This window comes from Callithrix jacchus, chromosome 1 (genome assembly GCF_049354715.1).
Source record: "Callithrix jacchus isolate 240 chromosome 1, calJac240_pri, whole genome shotgun sequence".
Taxonomy (NCBI): Eukaryota; Metazoa; Chordata; class Mammalia; order Primates; family Cebidae; genus Callithrix; species Callithrix jacchus.
Window position 1 is genome coordinate 10,780,325 of NC_133502.1, and position 16,643 is coordinate 10,796,967.

At 41.8% G+C, this 16,643-nt stretch overlaps 1 protein-coding gene across 7 annotated transcripts in view; it reads right to left on the reverse strand.

The window, feature by feature from the left end:
• ABCC4 (ATP binding cassette subfamily C member 4 (PEL blood group)) overlaps nucleotides 1-16,643 on the reverse strand; it is a 291,898-nt gene that overhangs the window by 20,418 nt on the left and 254,837 nt on the right. For all 7 annotated transcript variants that reach the window (XR_008475284.2, XM_017969971.4, XM_054242433.2 and 4 more), the window contains 3 exons: nucleotides 14,559-14,648; nucleotides 6,340-6,512; nucleotides 5,440-5,545 (listed from right to left, as the gene is read on the reverse strand). Coding sequence is in view for 6 of the 7 variants with exons in the window: in XM_017969971.4 (XP_017825460.1) it covers nucleotides 5,440-5,545; nucleotides 6,340-6,512; nucleotides 14,559-14,648 (369 nt within the window). In the remaining variant the exon portion in view is untranslated. The remainder of the gene's footprint in view (nucleotides 1-5,439; nucleotides 5,546-6,339; nucleotides 6,513-14,558; nucleotides 14,649-16,643) is intronic.

A 16,643-nucleotide genomic window follows, 5' to 3' on the forward strand; every position in this document is an offset into this window, starting at 1 on the left:
TCCCAACAAGCCTTTTGTTTGATTTACGTACAGTAAACAAAACCACATCCATCTGTCTGTGGAGAAGTATTCACCAATGCAACGAAGTGTAATTATTACACCTTAAGCACTTGCAATTACACGACTGTATGACAATAGTGTTGGTTATGTCCTCCATTAATATCTGTCCCTTCCCAGCCACTCCCTGAGCCTGCCCTCTGGAGCACTGGGCTTTGCAGCTGATTCACTTGTCTCTGTATCCTCACAGCTTTCAGAATAACAGAACAGAACACGTGTTTTCTAGAAAGGTAACTGTAAAGCAAGCTAGGGGGAAAAATCACCTCCAAAATCAAAGATCTGAGAAAGAATGGTATTTATGGTGTTGCCCTCAGTTGAAAGCTGGCTGATGATCAGAAGTTCTAGAATACAGGAGAAGGTTTCAGCCAGGGGTTGATGGAACATAGAGGCCAGTTCCCAATCTCTAAAGCTAAAGAATGCATGTCTCTTGGGTTCCCTGAAGCTGAATCCCGCCACTACCTATCAAGAAAAATTGGAAAACAGTTGTCACATAGAACTCAGAGCTTGTAATAAGACTCCTTGCTTAAATGTACACCTCCTAGTAAGACTTCCTGTGGTGTCACTGATGACCCCATGGCCAGGGAGCCCTAAATGGAAGATCTCTCAATATCACTGCAGAGATCTGCATGGATGGAGGCATTAATGGAGTTGGGAGTGAGAAGGAAAGGTCCATGCTGAAATGCAAGGTCATCTCAACAGTCACAGCCTCCACAGTAAGAACACTCGCCTTTCTCTTCTCCAAATTTACTTCCGCTGGGTCTTCCCCATTCATCCAGATATTCAGGTCCCAAACCGAGAAACCAGCACTGACTCCCTCTGTCTTCCCTCAAATCCCACATTCGATCCATCACAGTCCAGTTGCTTTACTACACTATTTACTGCAAATGCATCCACTGAACCATCTTCACTGCTCACACCATAATAAGCCACCATTGTGCATGGTGTAGAATACTGCATTTGATGAACTGAAGCACAGTAACCAAAAGACCATGGCTTTTACTATAAAGGGAAGAGAGAGGACAGAGTGGGGAAAGGCTAGAAAGGTAGGGAGAGGCTGATTGTAAATTGATTTGTAGAACCATGTTGAGAGTTTAGATAGAGATATTAATCCAGAAAGAAAAAAAAATAAGGTTCTCAAAATTTACCTAGAGGGATTGGTATATAAAGCAATAAACTGATGGGCACATTTCAATGATGTTAACAGCGCTGATGGGTCAAGGAAATGCTTGTGAACTAGACATTTATGTGGTCTGATGATGATTGATCGGATTTAGGAGTGGCCAATTGACCTGTCTGTCAAATTCTGTCCTTGCTTGCTATCTCCCTAACTAATAAGACCTTCTAAGTTGACAGCACTTCCAAGCCTTAGATAAGAAAAGGAGTAGCTATCATCAATGCTGTAACACCAAATCCCAACAAGAAGTCTCTATGATACATTTAGGAGCAAAGATTTTGTTTTGAACAGGCCCGCAACTGAGCTGGCAACGTAGTCATGTTTCTGCTAACGCATCCAGCGCCTGGCCAAGTATTTCAACAAGCAGGGAAACATTAGAGCACCATTTGCTTGCTGTGAAAGTAGGATGCTTTCTGGAACAGTCTGTAAAATACAATGCCTAGAGACAAGAACAACAAAGTGACAGGTAAAAAGTAGCGACGAATGCGCAGGACAGGTCTCACGCGGTTTTGGATTGACCCAAGTTCTTGCTTGTAGTTCTCAACTCTAGATTGTGCTAGGAATGCAATATCCTGCGATAGGAAGGAACTGCCTAAAACAGCCTGGGTCTTCTTTCTGTCCTTTCTGGGGAATGTAACATCTACAGCTAAGGAAGAAGTGCCCCAGACAGCTCGTGCTTTGCTCTTCTCTCCTCTGGGAGGAGGATGACCCTCAAAGCTTTCCCCAGTAGGTCATGTTGCCTCTGAGGTATGTAACCTGAAGCAGGCTGCCTTTTGGGGTCCTTCAGCTGTGGTGCAAGTGGAACATGTGCAGTCAAGACTCCATCTGCCTTGGGCAGCTTCCTTGAACCTGTGGGGACCAGCTCCCAAAGCTCTGTGCTTCTTTTGTCTCTTGGTGTCTATCTGTAAGAATAACCCTGCTTTATGTAACTGCTATATGCAAGTGTGCTCTGTCCCACTCCACTCAGGCATTGGTAATAGTGCAGCCTGGGGTGCAGTGGGTGGAACTGTTTAGACTCCAATTCCTGGGGGTTGGCATGAGGATGATCCCTGCCGTCCTCCATGCAGAGGGAGTCCTCCACCATGACTAGTTCTTAGAGGACCTGCTTCATAAAAAGGTGATTTCTCCATTTACCATTTAAGAACACAACTCCAGGAAGACAAACAAAGGCCTAAGGATGCTAAATGCTAAATAATGTTTCTGGATCTAAGGAGTCACTGTTCTGCTATCTTGGGACTGTCACATGGTCACTTACAAAAGTCAGCTCAAGCCAGGTATGGTAGCTCATGCCTGTAATCCCAGCACTTTGTCGGGGCCGAGGTGGGTGGATCACCTGAGGTTGGGAGTTCAAGACCAGCCTGACCAACATGGAAGACCCCCGTCTCTACTAAAAGTACAAAATTAACCTGGCATGGTGGCGCATGCCTGTAATCCCAGCTACTCAGGAGGCTGAGGCAGGAGAATCACTTGAACCCAGGAAGCAGAGGCTGTGGTGAGCTGAGATCACGCCATTGTACCCCAGCCTGAGCAATGAGAGTGAAATTCCGTCTCAAAGAAAAAAAAGTCAGCTTGAGTGGCCTGTTACTGCAATGCTGTAGTCCAGACCAGCCCCAGTGTTTGAAGTGTAAACCAGCCTTTAGGTTGGAACCCTCCACTCCTGTTACGTAGCACACCAGAGCTCATCCCTGCACACATCCAAGGCCACAGACATTGCTTCAATGCTGACAGGGTGGTATTTTCTCAAATGTCCCACTGGTCACTAATCTGATGATGCATGTGAGGTAGGGTGAAAGAGAATATTCTAGAAACTGCCCAAGAAGTCAAAAGAGACAGCACCAGCATCACTGGGCGTAAGAGGTGTGGATATCACAGATGATTTACAAATCTGTTAGGCTTGGACCATCAATATTATGGCGTCAAGTCTATCCGTTGCTTCTCACACACTATGCAGGCCTTTGTTAATCTACTTCCCTCTGTCATCAATCTGAGCATCACCAGTGACAACGGTTAGGATCCACACGATAGAAGAAAATCAGCCCAATGCCAAAGGCTAGAGGTTAGCCTGAAATTAATATGAATTCCTTTGGGCTTATTTGCAGCCAAAGGTTTTTCCTTTGAAAAATGTTTCCCTTATCATTGTATAAAGCCAAATGCTAAGACTGAAAATGAGCAAGACACAAAGAAAAAGGAGAAAGAGAAATGGGGGTAGAGAGCTAGAGAGAGAAGAAGAAAGAGAAGTAGAAAGAGAGAAAAAGATGGATGTCAGAACAATCTGGCTGCGACATCCGTCACCCCACTGATCACCAGGGTTGATTCGGCTGACCTGGCTGGCTAGCAGGCGTCCTCTTCCTTCCTCACCAACTCCTTGTGCGTCCCTCCAGAAGCTACACCATCTACCTAAGAGGATGATCATCCCTGATAGGGGAGGATTGGTCTTCGGCCAAGGGTATCCAAGTAGCTGCGCTCTTCTGCCAGAACCTCCAAACAAGTTATCAAGGAAGTAGGAAGAGAGAAAAAGAGAAAAAGAAGGGAGAGAAGGAAGGAAGGAATAAAATAAGGAAGGAAATAATGGCTAAGGAAGAAAGAGCCAATCAAACCTGGAGGGAAGATACTAGACAAATACTCAGAGGCCAGGCCGGGCACAGTGGCTCATGCCTAAAATCCCAGCATTTTGGGAGGCTGAAGCAGGTGGACACTTGAAGTCAGGAGCTATAAATAGACAAGTCTGACCAACATGGTGAAACTCCATCTCTACTAAAAATACAAAAACTTAGGTGGTGCATGCCTGTAATACCAGCTACTTGGGAGGCTGAGGCAGGAGAATTGCTTGAATCCAGGAGGTGAAGGGTGCAGTGAGCTGAGATGGCACCGGTGCGCTCCAGCCTGGGTGAAAAGAGTGAAACTCTGTCTCAAAAAAAAAAAAAGAAAAAAAAATTCAGAGACCAAAGGTTGGAGCCTGCCATGTGTGCAGCCATGGGTCTGCTGTGTAAGGGACATGCTGGTTAATTATCTCGTCTCTCAGCCCCAGATCTACCTTCCCACACTCTGATCTATGATGCTGGGGCAGTCAGTTTAGAGGTTCTGGTCAGTAGCAGACACTAGATGCAGCGGGATGCAAGCAAACGGTCTTCCTTCCTGGTTTCTTCTACTCCTGCCAGCACCATCCCAGCCTCCAGGCTCCACCTCCTCTTAGCACACCGGGAACCTGCCTCATGGAGCTCTCACTGACAAGACTGGCAGCTGCCAGGGGCCCCTCTTAGGAGGTCTGAGCATGAACTCTTTCGGGCCTCTCTTCTGGAAGATCTGTACCAGCTGCTTCTTAAAAAAAATTTTTTTTTTTTTTTGAGATAGAGTCTTGCTCTGTTGCCCAGGCTGGAGTACAGTAGCGTGATCTCAGCTCACTGCACCCTCTGCCTCCCAGGTTGAAGCGATTCTCCTGTCTCAGCCTCCCAAGTAGTTGGGATTACAGGTGGCTGCCACCACATTCAGCTAATTTTTGTATTACTAGTAGAGATGGGGTTTCACCACGTTGGCCTGGCTGGTCTCGAACTCCCGATTTCAAGTGATCTGCCCTCCTCGGCCCTCCAAAATGCTGGAATTACAGGTGTGAGCCACCGCTCCTGGCCTTGCTTGCTAAAATGATCACTGTTTCCCTTCATTTTCTAAGCCCTCCAATACCTATGAAACACATTTCCATGTTAAATCCTTTCCGTTGCAGTCATTTGTTTTTCCGGCTAGGCCCTCTCTGAAAATAATTTGTGACGGATCTTCTCATCTCTTCCCCTGTGACACACATCTTGTGAACGTCCCAACAGCTGAGTTCTGCAACCTTACCCAACAAGCCCTTCACAGTATATGAAAACGTAAATCTCTCATTAAGGGAATCGAGCATGCTGAAACAACTGTGACAGTGATCTTCTATTTGACACTACTTAGTAATACGAAAGTTAGCATCACAAGCTGAATCTTAGATTTGAAATATTTTCATGGTAAACTTTCAACATAATCATATGCAAAGAGATACAATGGATATATTGCTAGTAGCGCTGAGGGTGTAGTTAAGCATATGAATTACTGTTGGGAATGAGAGCCAAAATTAACAGAAAATTAACTGACGAGGGGTTTCTATCAAGTTTTACAAGGAGGGAATAAACTGAAAAAGTGAACATAATTGGGAGCAACTGAATTTCCGCAGGTGAAGGACTCACCATTATCTTGTCGCTGTCAATAATGGTGTTCAATCTGTGTGCGATGGTTAGCACGGTGCAGTGGGCAAACTTCTCCCGGATTTTTTTTTGTATTAACTCATCAGTTCTGCAATTAAAGAAGTTTAATTCAGTAAAGACGCAAAAAGTAGACTTAAGACTTAAAAAGGTCTACTACACAACAGAGTTATTTTTTTTTAAAGATCATATATATTCAAGGTTTTAAAAATCATGTTAACATGTTTTAGGGCAATCTTACTCTTTAAAAACAAGTATACAAAGTCTACACAGGCCGGGTGCAGTGGCTCATGACTATAATCCTAGCACTTTGGGAGACCGAGGCGGGTGGATCACGAGGTCAGGAGATCAAGACCATCCTGGCCAACATGGTGAAACCCTGTCCCTACTGAAAATACAAAAATTAGCTGGGCATGGTGGCACACGCCTGTAGTCTCAGCTACTCAGGAAGCTGAGGTTGGAGGAGCTACCCAGGGAGCTTTCCAGGAGGCAGAGGTTGCAGTAAGCCTAGGTCACGCCACTGTATTCCAGCCTGGGCAACAGAGACTCCGTCTTAAAAAAAAAAAAAAAAAAAAAAAAAGTCTATGTAGTAATTTACTAATTTTCATAAAACAATGAAAAATATCTTCCCTCCAACTTGCTTAAAACTGAGTATCAGGAGTGGAATTTAGGAATCTCAGCTCTCCTGGGATACTAAGTAATATCACTGACACTGGAAAGCATGTTGGGGTTTCTTCCTCTGTTTTTTCAGAATGAACCATCCATGTTAAAATGTTATCTCTGCGGCAAACAGAGCACTTAGAAATATTTCTCAGAATCATCCCGTGTTTCCCATTTACACACTAAAAATGTGGGCTCAAGGTGACATGGACCTCGGCTTTGTACCTTGGATCCACATTTGCCGTCGCTTCATCAATAATCAATATCTTATTTTTCCTGAGAATTGCCCTGGCAAGGCACACCAGTTGTCTTTGTCCAACACTAAAATTGGATCCTGATTCTGCTAATTCAGTATCCATTTTGCCAGGAAGATCTTCAATGGTTTCTTTAAGCTGTACCTGTAGATGTACAAAGAATGAGTTATCATTCAAGCTGCTATGGAAGTAGTTGAGCCTCACAGACATTAGAGCTTTCAGTTTCCTTCTCTTGAAAGATATAACTTACATGGACACCCACATGAGGCCGAGAATTACCTCTAGTTAATATTCAATGAGAAAGATGGTAGAGTCAACACAAAACAGAAATATTCTGACTTAAGAGAACAAACAATGGGACCCAAGGTGCTCCTTTGTCACCATCAGTGAGCACAGTCTGTTCATGCTGGGTCATGTGTTAACACTGCCTGGGCCAACTTCATTAAGAAAAACACAGTATGATAAGTAAAATTATTCTGTAGGTAAAATACAGAAAGATTTTTTAAAATCCTTTCGTAATTTTTAGTTGAAAGATTACCGAAATTTAGAGATAAAAAGAATGATGGTTGCCAAAGGGCTGGAGGATTAACTGTGAATGGATGGACACATGGAAATTTATTGGGGTAACAGATGTTTAAAAACTGGATTCCTGCAGTGACTGCACAACTCAACAAATTTACCAAAGTCACTGAATCATTTCTTTTTTTTTAAGACGGAGTTTTGCTCTTGTTACCCAGGCTGGAGTGCAATGGCACGATCTCGGCTCACCGCCTCCTGGGTTCAGGCAATTCTCCTGCCTCAGCCTCCTGAGTAGCTGGGATTACAGGCACGCGCCACTGTGCCCAGCTAATTTTTTGTATTTTTAGTAGAGACGGGGTTTCACAATGGTCTCGATCTCTTGACCTCGTGATCCGCCTCGGCCTCCCAAAGTGCTGGGATTACAGGCTTGAGCCACCGGGCCCGGCCCTACTGAATCACTTCTAAGGGGAGCATTTTCTGGTACGTAAATTAGGCCTCCATAGAGCTGGCAGAAAAAAATCCTATCAGTGTCCCCTAGCACCTGAACTTCCTTACCAACAACCAACAAGACAGCCACCAACAACCCCTCTTCCAGGGAGGGAAGGAAGTTTCTCAAAAAATGAAGCTCTTGCTCCCAATATAGAGCCTGAAGGAAAGGTGAAAGGATCTTTCTAGTTGGGTCGTTTCCCAAAGTACATTTTGGAGAGGAGTGAGTATAACTCAAGTGAAAATTTAAAAAGAAAATTACTGCAGGAAGGATAGTCCTCCAAAGATATAATTTTATAGGCACGATACCATTTTGGAAGGTTTTTTAATCAACTGGGGAAAAAAAAATACAAATGCAAACAATGGGAGACCATGCCTCATTTGTTAGGAAATCAGGAGGTTATTCTCGGGCTGGTCCTTTCCCAAGTGTAAGCCCCTATTGCTAGAGCTGGTCAGTGCATTTTCTTCAGTCTAACAAATGTTTTGCCGTGAATAAAAACTATGGAAAAACAGGATACATCTTGCCCAGATGATGGGGATAGATGATGTTGATATTAATGTATCTTTATAAGGTTGTAGCTATAAGATGATCTGACACTATACTGAGTAGATCTGATACTACATTAGGTGGTGGTTTGGCTCACTGATGTTTGTTTTGGAGAAATTTTATAGAACAAGAGCCAGACTCAGGTGACATTGAAGAACAAACGGTCAACACACCTCCAATTAAGAGATCAGCAAGCAGATTGATGAGTGATGGCCAATAAGCAGGTGTACAGAATTACAGTGCCAAACCACAAAAAGCCAAGGGTAAATATGGAAGGACACTTCTATGCATGGGATCTTGAGTTGTACTCACGATGGAAGTCTAACTCCAAGAAGCAGGCATTCTGAGTTAAGATTAAATATGGTATTGATATTTGGCATTAGCATGCAAGGTAGAAAATTAAACAAAATCCAAAGCGCAGTATTTGGCTCTTGGTGCAAAATGGTGCCCTGAAAATTATAGGATGGACTGCGTCAGCTTGGTCAAGCCCTCTCCATTACAAGGATGACTTTGAAGAAATAATCTCACACTTGCCCTTGACTAAGGTGCCATCCCATCACTCTCTGGCTTTTGACCCTCTTTCAGGGTATCCACATTGACTGGAAGAAGAATAGGGTTCAGAGGTGAAGAACAATGAACACAATTCCCAGAAAACAGTGTCATCGTGATTGAATCAGGGATGGCTATGAGAATGATATGAATGTGTGGCTGAGCAGGGTGGCTCACACCTGTAATCCCAGCACTTTGGGAGGCTGAGGCAGGTGGATCATCTGAAGTCAGGAGTTCGAGACCAGCCTGGCCAACATGGTGAAACCTGTCTCTACTAATAATAAAAAAAAAAATTAGCTGGGCATGGTGGTGGGCGCTTGTAATCCCATTAGGAGGCTGAGGCAGGAGAATGACTTGAACCTGGGAGGCAGAGGTTGCAGTGAGCCAAGATCGTGCCACTGCACTCTAGCCTGAATGACAGAGAGAGATTCTGTCTCAATTAAAAGAAACAAACAAAAAGAATGATATGAATGTGAAGGTCCTCGGTAGTGTTAACAGACATTCAAGTTCTGGTAAGTATTAGCACTGAGAAAAAGACAATGGAAGCAGTGGAACACAGTGACTAAGAGTGACAACTGGGGACACTGGTAATATATTAGACAATGCTATTACATTGCTCTCCCATTTCTTCAGTGAGGTAAATAACTGTATTATGTTATACAGTTGAACGTCCTTGTTCTTAGGAGGTACATACACCTATTTAAGGACGAACTGCAACTTCATGGACATGTCTGCAACTTACTGACAAGGGCTATAAGACAGGAAGCAAAAGTGGCAAGATACTGTATTAACAAATGGTGAATCTTGGAGAAGGATGTGTGTATGTTCATAATACTATTCATTTGACTGTTCTGTGATTTGGAAATTTTTAAAAAATGGAGTCTTGAAGACTCACAGCCTGGGTGTGAGTCCTGCCTGGCTCTGCCAACTGGGCAAGTTCCTGAACTTTCTCTATCTTAGCTTCCTAAGCTACTTGTAAATAAGACCATGCTGAGATTATTATGAGGATGCTTATCTCCTAACATTGTTGGAGTATAAAATGAGTCAGTATGTGTAGCATTTACAACAGTGCTTGATACAAAATAAGAGATCTATACATACTGTCTATTCCTTTTCTTTTGTTTATTTTGCTACTTTCTGAACAATGAAATACTGCCCTTTTTTTTTTTTTTTTTTGAGACGGAGTTTCGCTCTTGTTACCCAGCTCACTGCAATCTCCGCCTCCTGGGTTCAGGCAATTCTCCTGCCTCAGCCTCCTGAGTAGCCGGGATTAAAGGCATACACCACCACGCCCAGCTAATGTTTTGTATTTTTAGTAGAGACGGGGTTTCACCATGTTGACCAGGATGGTCTCGATCTCTTGACCTCGTGATCCACCCGCCTCGGCCTCCCAAAGTGCTGGGATTACAGGCTTGAGCCACCGCGCCCGGCCCAATACTACCCATTCTTAATGATGCGGTCAGCTTCTCCTCTTCATGCACTGCTGTGTTTTTCTTCGCTGCATTTACCAGTGCCTAATATTCCATTACATATACATTTTCTTATTTTCTATCATCCATACAAGAATTTGTGGTCTAAGAGGGTAGGGACTTTATCTCTCTTGATGACTGCGATAGCTCCAGAGTCTACAGTGCCTGTGTAAAAACCTCCTTACAGCTTTATACATCTGCTGAATGTAAAAAGTCACAAGGACACCTCATTTTGTGTGACATGTCTATTCTTATGAATTAGAAAATAAATCCACACAGAAATAGAGTTTACATACAATACAATTTTCTTACTAAACGTCATTGTAAATGAGCTATAGTCCTTATAAAATTAATTGGCTCAGAGATAAAAAAAAATTAATTGGCTCCAAGATAACATAATGTTATATTTTAAAATACAAAAACTTAATGTTTTCTACATTTTAAAAAGGTTGTAATTTCAGGAAAACAAGATCAAATCATACTACTTGAAATTACACATCTCAAACAGAGTACATCACATTATTTTTAAGCTTGGAAAACACAGGAAACTATAGGAAAAGTGAAAATAATGAACTGAACTTTCTAAGACAGCCCATTTCTATCATCATAAATGTTTTCAAAGCCTCAAGACTCACATGGATGTCAGCTTCTGTTTCCATGTTTTTTTGAACTTTCTGACTTTTCATATAGGAAGTCTCTGATGCCAGAGACTGAAATGTGATAAACAGCAACTCAACAGATGGGAACAAGCTTTAACAAGAGCAGAGCCAAAGGTGAATGAAGTGAGCAGGAACCCTTTCTGGATTATTCCTGGCCCAGGAAAAATGGAGAAGACAAGGCCCAAAGGAGAAGGACACTGCTGATGTGCGGATTTCTGCCTCATGGTGTCCCGAACACCAGACATTCTTGTATTCTAGTAGCAATTCTATCAATGCTGAACATGGTTAGATGATTCTCCACCATTCCAACATGATATAACCTAGTGTTAATTGCAGATCGTGGTATTAAAGTCATTTTTTAATGAACAGAAAATTTTCTTAGTTGTACCTACTGTGATCTTTTGGCTTTTTTCTCATAAACGACTTCAATCTTTCATCATTACTTGTGTTTTATTTATAGAGTTGCTGTTAGGTGTCCAAACTGGCACTAATTCTAGTAAATTTTCTTCCATTCACAGCTGACTATTTTTCAGTATTTACGATAACTTTCAGCATTAGAAAAAAAAAAAAAAAACTGGCTGGGTGTGGTGGCTCATGCCTGTAATTCCAGCACTTTGGGAGTCCCAGACAGGAAGATCACTAGATCACTTGAGGTCAGGAATTTGAGACCAGCCTGGCCAATGTGGTGAAACTCTGTCTCTACTAAAAATACAAAATTAGCCAGGCAAGGTGGGTAATCCCAGCTACTCGGGAGGCTGAGGAAGAAGAATTGCTTGAACCTGGGAGGAGGAGTTTGCAGTGAGCTGAGATTGGGCCACTGCACTCCAGTCTGGGTGACAGAGCAAGACTCTGTCTAAAAAAACATAAATAAATACAAATAAAAATAACCAAGATGACATGACCACATCCATAGGACTGTCTCCCTCCAAATGCCAGATCTTCCTCTGTGTCTCTGGTATTACCCTTTCCAAGGGAGAATGAGGAGAAAGAAATAAAAAAAAACTTCAAAGAAATAAAAGACATCTTTACCTTTTATAAGACATTGTTAAAGAGGAAGAAACCGATAGCTCTATCCTAATTAATCTCAAGCCAACCCTATGAGTTTGGGTTCCCATTTCCAATTTGGCCTCATTTATAAACCCAGTGACTATATTTTTTGTCTACTTTAAAGGGAGTTTCCAAATAACACCAGGTTTCCTTCTGAAGAGGAGGATGAGTTATCCTATTCTGAATTGGGTATCAATGAAAGATGAAAGCCACAGAGCCAGCAGAGAGACAGAATGTGACAGGGAAGTCCAGAAGAACTTGAATGGCACCGGAGTCACCGTGTGAATCCCCTGCGTGACATCTGTCAAGGTAAACACACACATAACTTCATGCTTACAATCACTAGGAAGTGAGGTTCAGAATTCTCTACGAGAAGACCCTCAGACTCCATGGACCCCAGGGGAAGAATCCCTGACCTATCAGAATGACCCCAGCCTCCATCAACTTGTAATTATGAAATTTGCTGTGAAAAACCCACAATGCTTCATCCAGTAGGAGTGCTCAGCTTTTTCCCCAACCATCCAGAAGATAAAAGAATAAAAGCAGCCAGAAGGACATTTGGAAAGCTCAGAAAAACCAAAGGGAAAAGAAACACGTTCCTCCAGTCTCTCTCATTACCCGCAAACAAGCAATGTGAATGCTCTGGTGACTTTCTTAGGTCAGGTTTCAGGAATGATTAAAAACAGCTGGAATTACAATGAAAATACAGTGTTGTACTCTAATTTTTAGAAACTCTTCCAAATCATTCACAGAGAAACCTACAATGTCAGAAAGAACTAATTCCCAGAGAAAGACAATGATGGGATGATTTCTCACTTCTGTGGGGACCTACCACTTCTTCCACCTCATCATTTCTAGAATTCTTGAGAAGCTCCTAAATTTTATTTTAATTTTGGCCATAACAAATGAAATAAGTATGAGTTATAGCCAAGTTCCATGATGGTTTTTGATAGGATCGTCTCCCAATTAACATTTCTTCACTGTTCATAGAGAAATGTGTTTCTAAAAAGTAATTTTACCAAGAAAATCTGTGACAAGACATCTCAAGGTCTGAAGCAAATAGAAAAATACTTTATAAGTAATTCTTGTTATTTTAGGATGTGTCACAATTTCACTAATAAATTCCTCCTGAGAGTTTAGGAGTAGGGGCTTGCCTTATCTTTCTTTATGTCTGACAGTTAAATGTACCCACCTCTTTTCTCCTAGAATTTCACTGTACAGAGATTCACAAACTTAAATGAAATCAGAGGTCAACTGCTTATCAGGTATCAGGAGGTGAAGTAATTGACCTAATTTAGAAAAAGAAAATCCCCACAGTTGCTGGAAAGCAGGGTGGATGTGTAAGGACTCGGCAACGACATGCCTTCAGAAACAAGGATTACTGGCAGGAAACTGTCAGGCCTCCAAGTCTACTTGCTCACAGTCAAAACCCATCTATAAATTAAAGATTTCAGAGCCATCCCTGGAAGGGCAACAATGACAAATGCACCAACTCAAATCAACAACAATTAACAATGGAGAGAAATTAATCTCTGTCACCCAGGCTGGAGTGCAGTTGTGCAATCACGGCACACTGCAGCCTCAACCTCCAGGGCTCACAAGATCCTCCTGCCTCAACTCCCTCAGTAGCTGGGACTACAGGTGAATGCCACCACATATGGTTATTTTGTTTTAAATTTTTATTTCTAGTAGAGACAAAGTCCACTATGTTGTCCAGGCTGGGATTTGTACTTAAAAAAAAAAAAAAAAGCCACACTTCTTTGAAATGAAGAGATCAGACATGTTAATATATACTTGTTAAATGCTTACTTTTTAAAATTTTAATTTGCATTTATTTATTTATTTTTGAGACGGAGTCTTGCTCTGTTACCCAGGCTGGAGTGCAGTCGTGCGATCTCAGCTCACTGCAACCACCCCCTCCCAGGTTCAAGCAATTCTCCTGTCTCAGCCTCCTGAGTAGCTGGGACTACAGGTGCACACCATCACATCTGGCTAATTGCTGTATTTTTAGTAGAAATGTGGTTCCACCATATTGGTCAGCCTGGTCTCAAACTCCTGACTTCAGGTGATCCACCCACCTTGGACTCCCAAAGTGCTGGGATTATAGGTGTGAACCACCATGTCTGGCCTTAAATGCTTTCTTTTTAAAAGCAAAAGACTGATTTAGGCCCTATGAGGGAGAACCAGTTTTATGATATGGTTTCTGCCATTAAGTAGACTGGCACTAATTTGTAGAACTAGGCTAAACACATAAAATATACAAACCAACAGCGCCAAAGTCCTTTTCATGCAAAGGTGAGAAGATTTCAAGAAGTGGCCCAATGGGAACCACAAAAATAACAGAAAATCCTCTAGAAATCAACGTATTAGTATAAAAACATAGCAAAGGCTACAGGGTTCTGTTACCTGCATTAAAACTACATGTTGGCCAATATAATTATTATCCCATTCCAACTGTATAATTTACCTTTATAAACACTTTCTTATAATACTTCAAAGCATTTCATAAGGATGATCTCATTTATTTTTTAGTTAATGAAAAACTACTATGGTCTTCCCTTAACTAGATGTTCCCTAAGAACAAAGCAGTAACATAAATGGTGCAGAGTACCTTAGACACTAATAGAATCTCAACTCATAAATACAACTTCTAGTTTAATGCATTGCTGAAGACAAAATAACACAAAACTGTTTCAGACTATAGGAAGAAAATTAAAATGAGAACAAGGGACTTTTTGTTTTTCATCATTATCAGTATACACATTTCAGCATATCCACATCCTCAATGATCTCCTGGGTGGTGAACAAAGTGAGTTAAACCACTAAGCTCCCCTTGATTTCCTTCAGTGCTTTAAAAGTACATATATACATACTGAGGCTAACAAATTAAAGATAATTACATTTTATCAATTACCTCTTGTAAGGCATTCCATAGTTCTTCATCTGTGTGCTCATCAAAGGGATCCAAGTTTTTCCTCATTGTTCCAGTGAACAAAACAGGTTCCTAAGTGCCCAAAACAGTCAATTTTATTCCATTGCTAACATTTTATTTTATTCATTTTAGTCCAATGCTAACATCAACAATAGAATAAAGATCTAACAAAATAAAACTCATGATAATCATTATAGCATTACAAATGCCTGTTTACAAAACAACAAATCTATTAATTTTCTACTGGACAAAGCATGCTCCAAAATACCTTCCAGACCACTGAACACTAACAGAACTGCTGCAATGTGCTATCTTGAGAAGAAAATGAAAAAGACAGGCCTGATGTTTAAAACTGCTTTCCTGGTAATATTAGCTTAACATGAAATACAAGAGTATAATTATTTGAGGAAGTCTACATCAAGAGAGCTATAGAAATTAATTATCAATCATGTAATGCTGGAAAATACTAACGGCATGATTAAAGTTTGTGCTTCAAAGCAAAATTATAAAGTATTTTCCGATTTGCACTAAAGAATAAATTAGGATTATTTTCTCCATTGGTAAAACAGTTTTCCAGGATTAAAACCTCTCACCATGTGCGGTGTCTCATGCCTATAATTCCAGCATTTTGGGAGGCCAAGACAGGTGATCACTTGAGGTCAGGAGTTCAAGACCAGCCTGACCAACATGGAGAAACCCTGTCTCTACTAAAAGTACAAAAATTAGCTGGGCATGGTCGTACATGCCTGTAATCCCAGCTACTTGGGAGGCTGAGGCAGGTGAACTGCTTGAACCTGGGAGACGGAGGTTGCAGTGAGCCGAGATTGCACCATTGTACTCCAGACTGGGCAACAAGAGTGAAACTCTGTCTTAAAAAGAAAAGAAGAATCTTGCCAATGTCAGAATGGGACATCCCTTTTTTTTAGTCCAAAGGAGATCTAAACTACTGGGGCCAGAGGCACCTCTACTTATGAAGGGATTGCCTCTGATTTTGCATCAGTGAATCCCCACATTATCTCATCTGTGTATCGAGGTTACCTGGCTCACAGAAGCTCATTATTAACTACAAGAACAGGGGAACCTGAAACCCATTATGAAGGAGGTCATAATAAAATTACATCAATTTAAATAGCTGTTCCTATTCATCCGCTTCAAGAGGAGCCCACAATTAAATCACTCTTGGAATATCAGCCTCTTCCTGGGTTTCAAGAGAGAATCTTGCACATAAGCTTATGTAGGCTGTGTGAAAGTTTTCTTCTGGTAGCTGGGTGTGGTAGCAGGTGCCAGTAGTCCCAGCTATTTGGGAGGCTGAGGCAGGAGAATCTCTTGAACCTGGAAGGTGGAGGTTGCAGTAAGCCAAGATCGCACCATTGCACTCCAGTCTGGGCAACAGAGCAAGACTCCATCTTTAAAAAAAAAAAAGTTTTCTTCTGGAAGGCTCTAATAAGCCAGGCCATAAGGATATAGGAGCACAATCAACTGCTTTCAAGGATGGGGCCAGAACAAGGAGATGCACAGATGTGGGAACATGAGAAGGTGAGACTCTTCCACGGGAACCACTGGCCTCAAATCTCCCCTGGCCTTGGGGCTGGACTGTTCCTCCTCGCTTCTCAAAAGCCAGAGAAGAGAGATGAAGAAGCAGACTTCTTTTTTCTCCAGCCATGAAGAAGAATGATAGGGAGGTTCTCATCCCTTTCCCTATTATCTCTGTTTTAGGCTGGTGAGAAAGAAATGGATGTAGAAGGCAGACAGGGTACCACCAAAAACATAAGTCCTCAGCAAAATACAAAAATGGAAAAGATGGTAAAATAGTCACTTGGTTTGTACAAAGCTGATAAAGTGGCCAATATCCCCCTAAAAGCACCAAAAAGTCACTGGTCACAGGATGTTTCCAAATTACAAAATGGAAACGAAAAATGTCGAGAGTCATATGTAAGGCCTTTCTTAAAAGTACCCAGTTGAAGACCAAGACCTGAACAACCATCTACACAATGGTGAGAATTTCTTGTGAGGGGAATAACCATCATTCTGGTTATTTCAGATTAAAAGATAAAAGCTTGACTTACT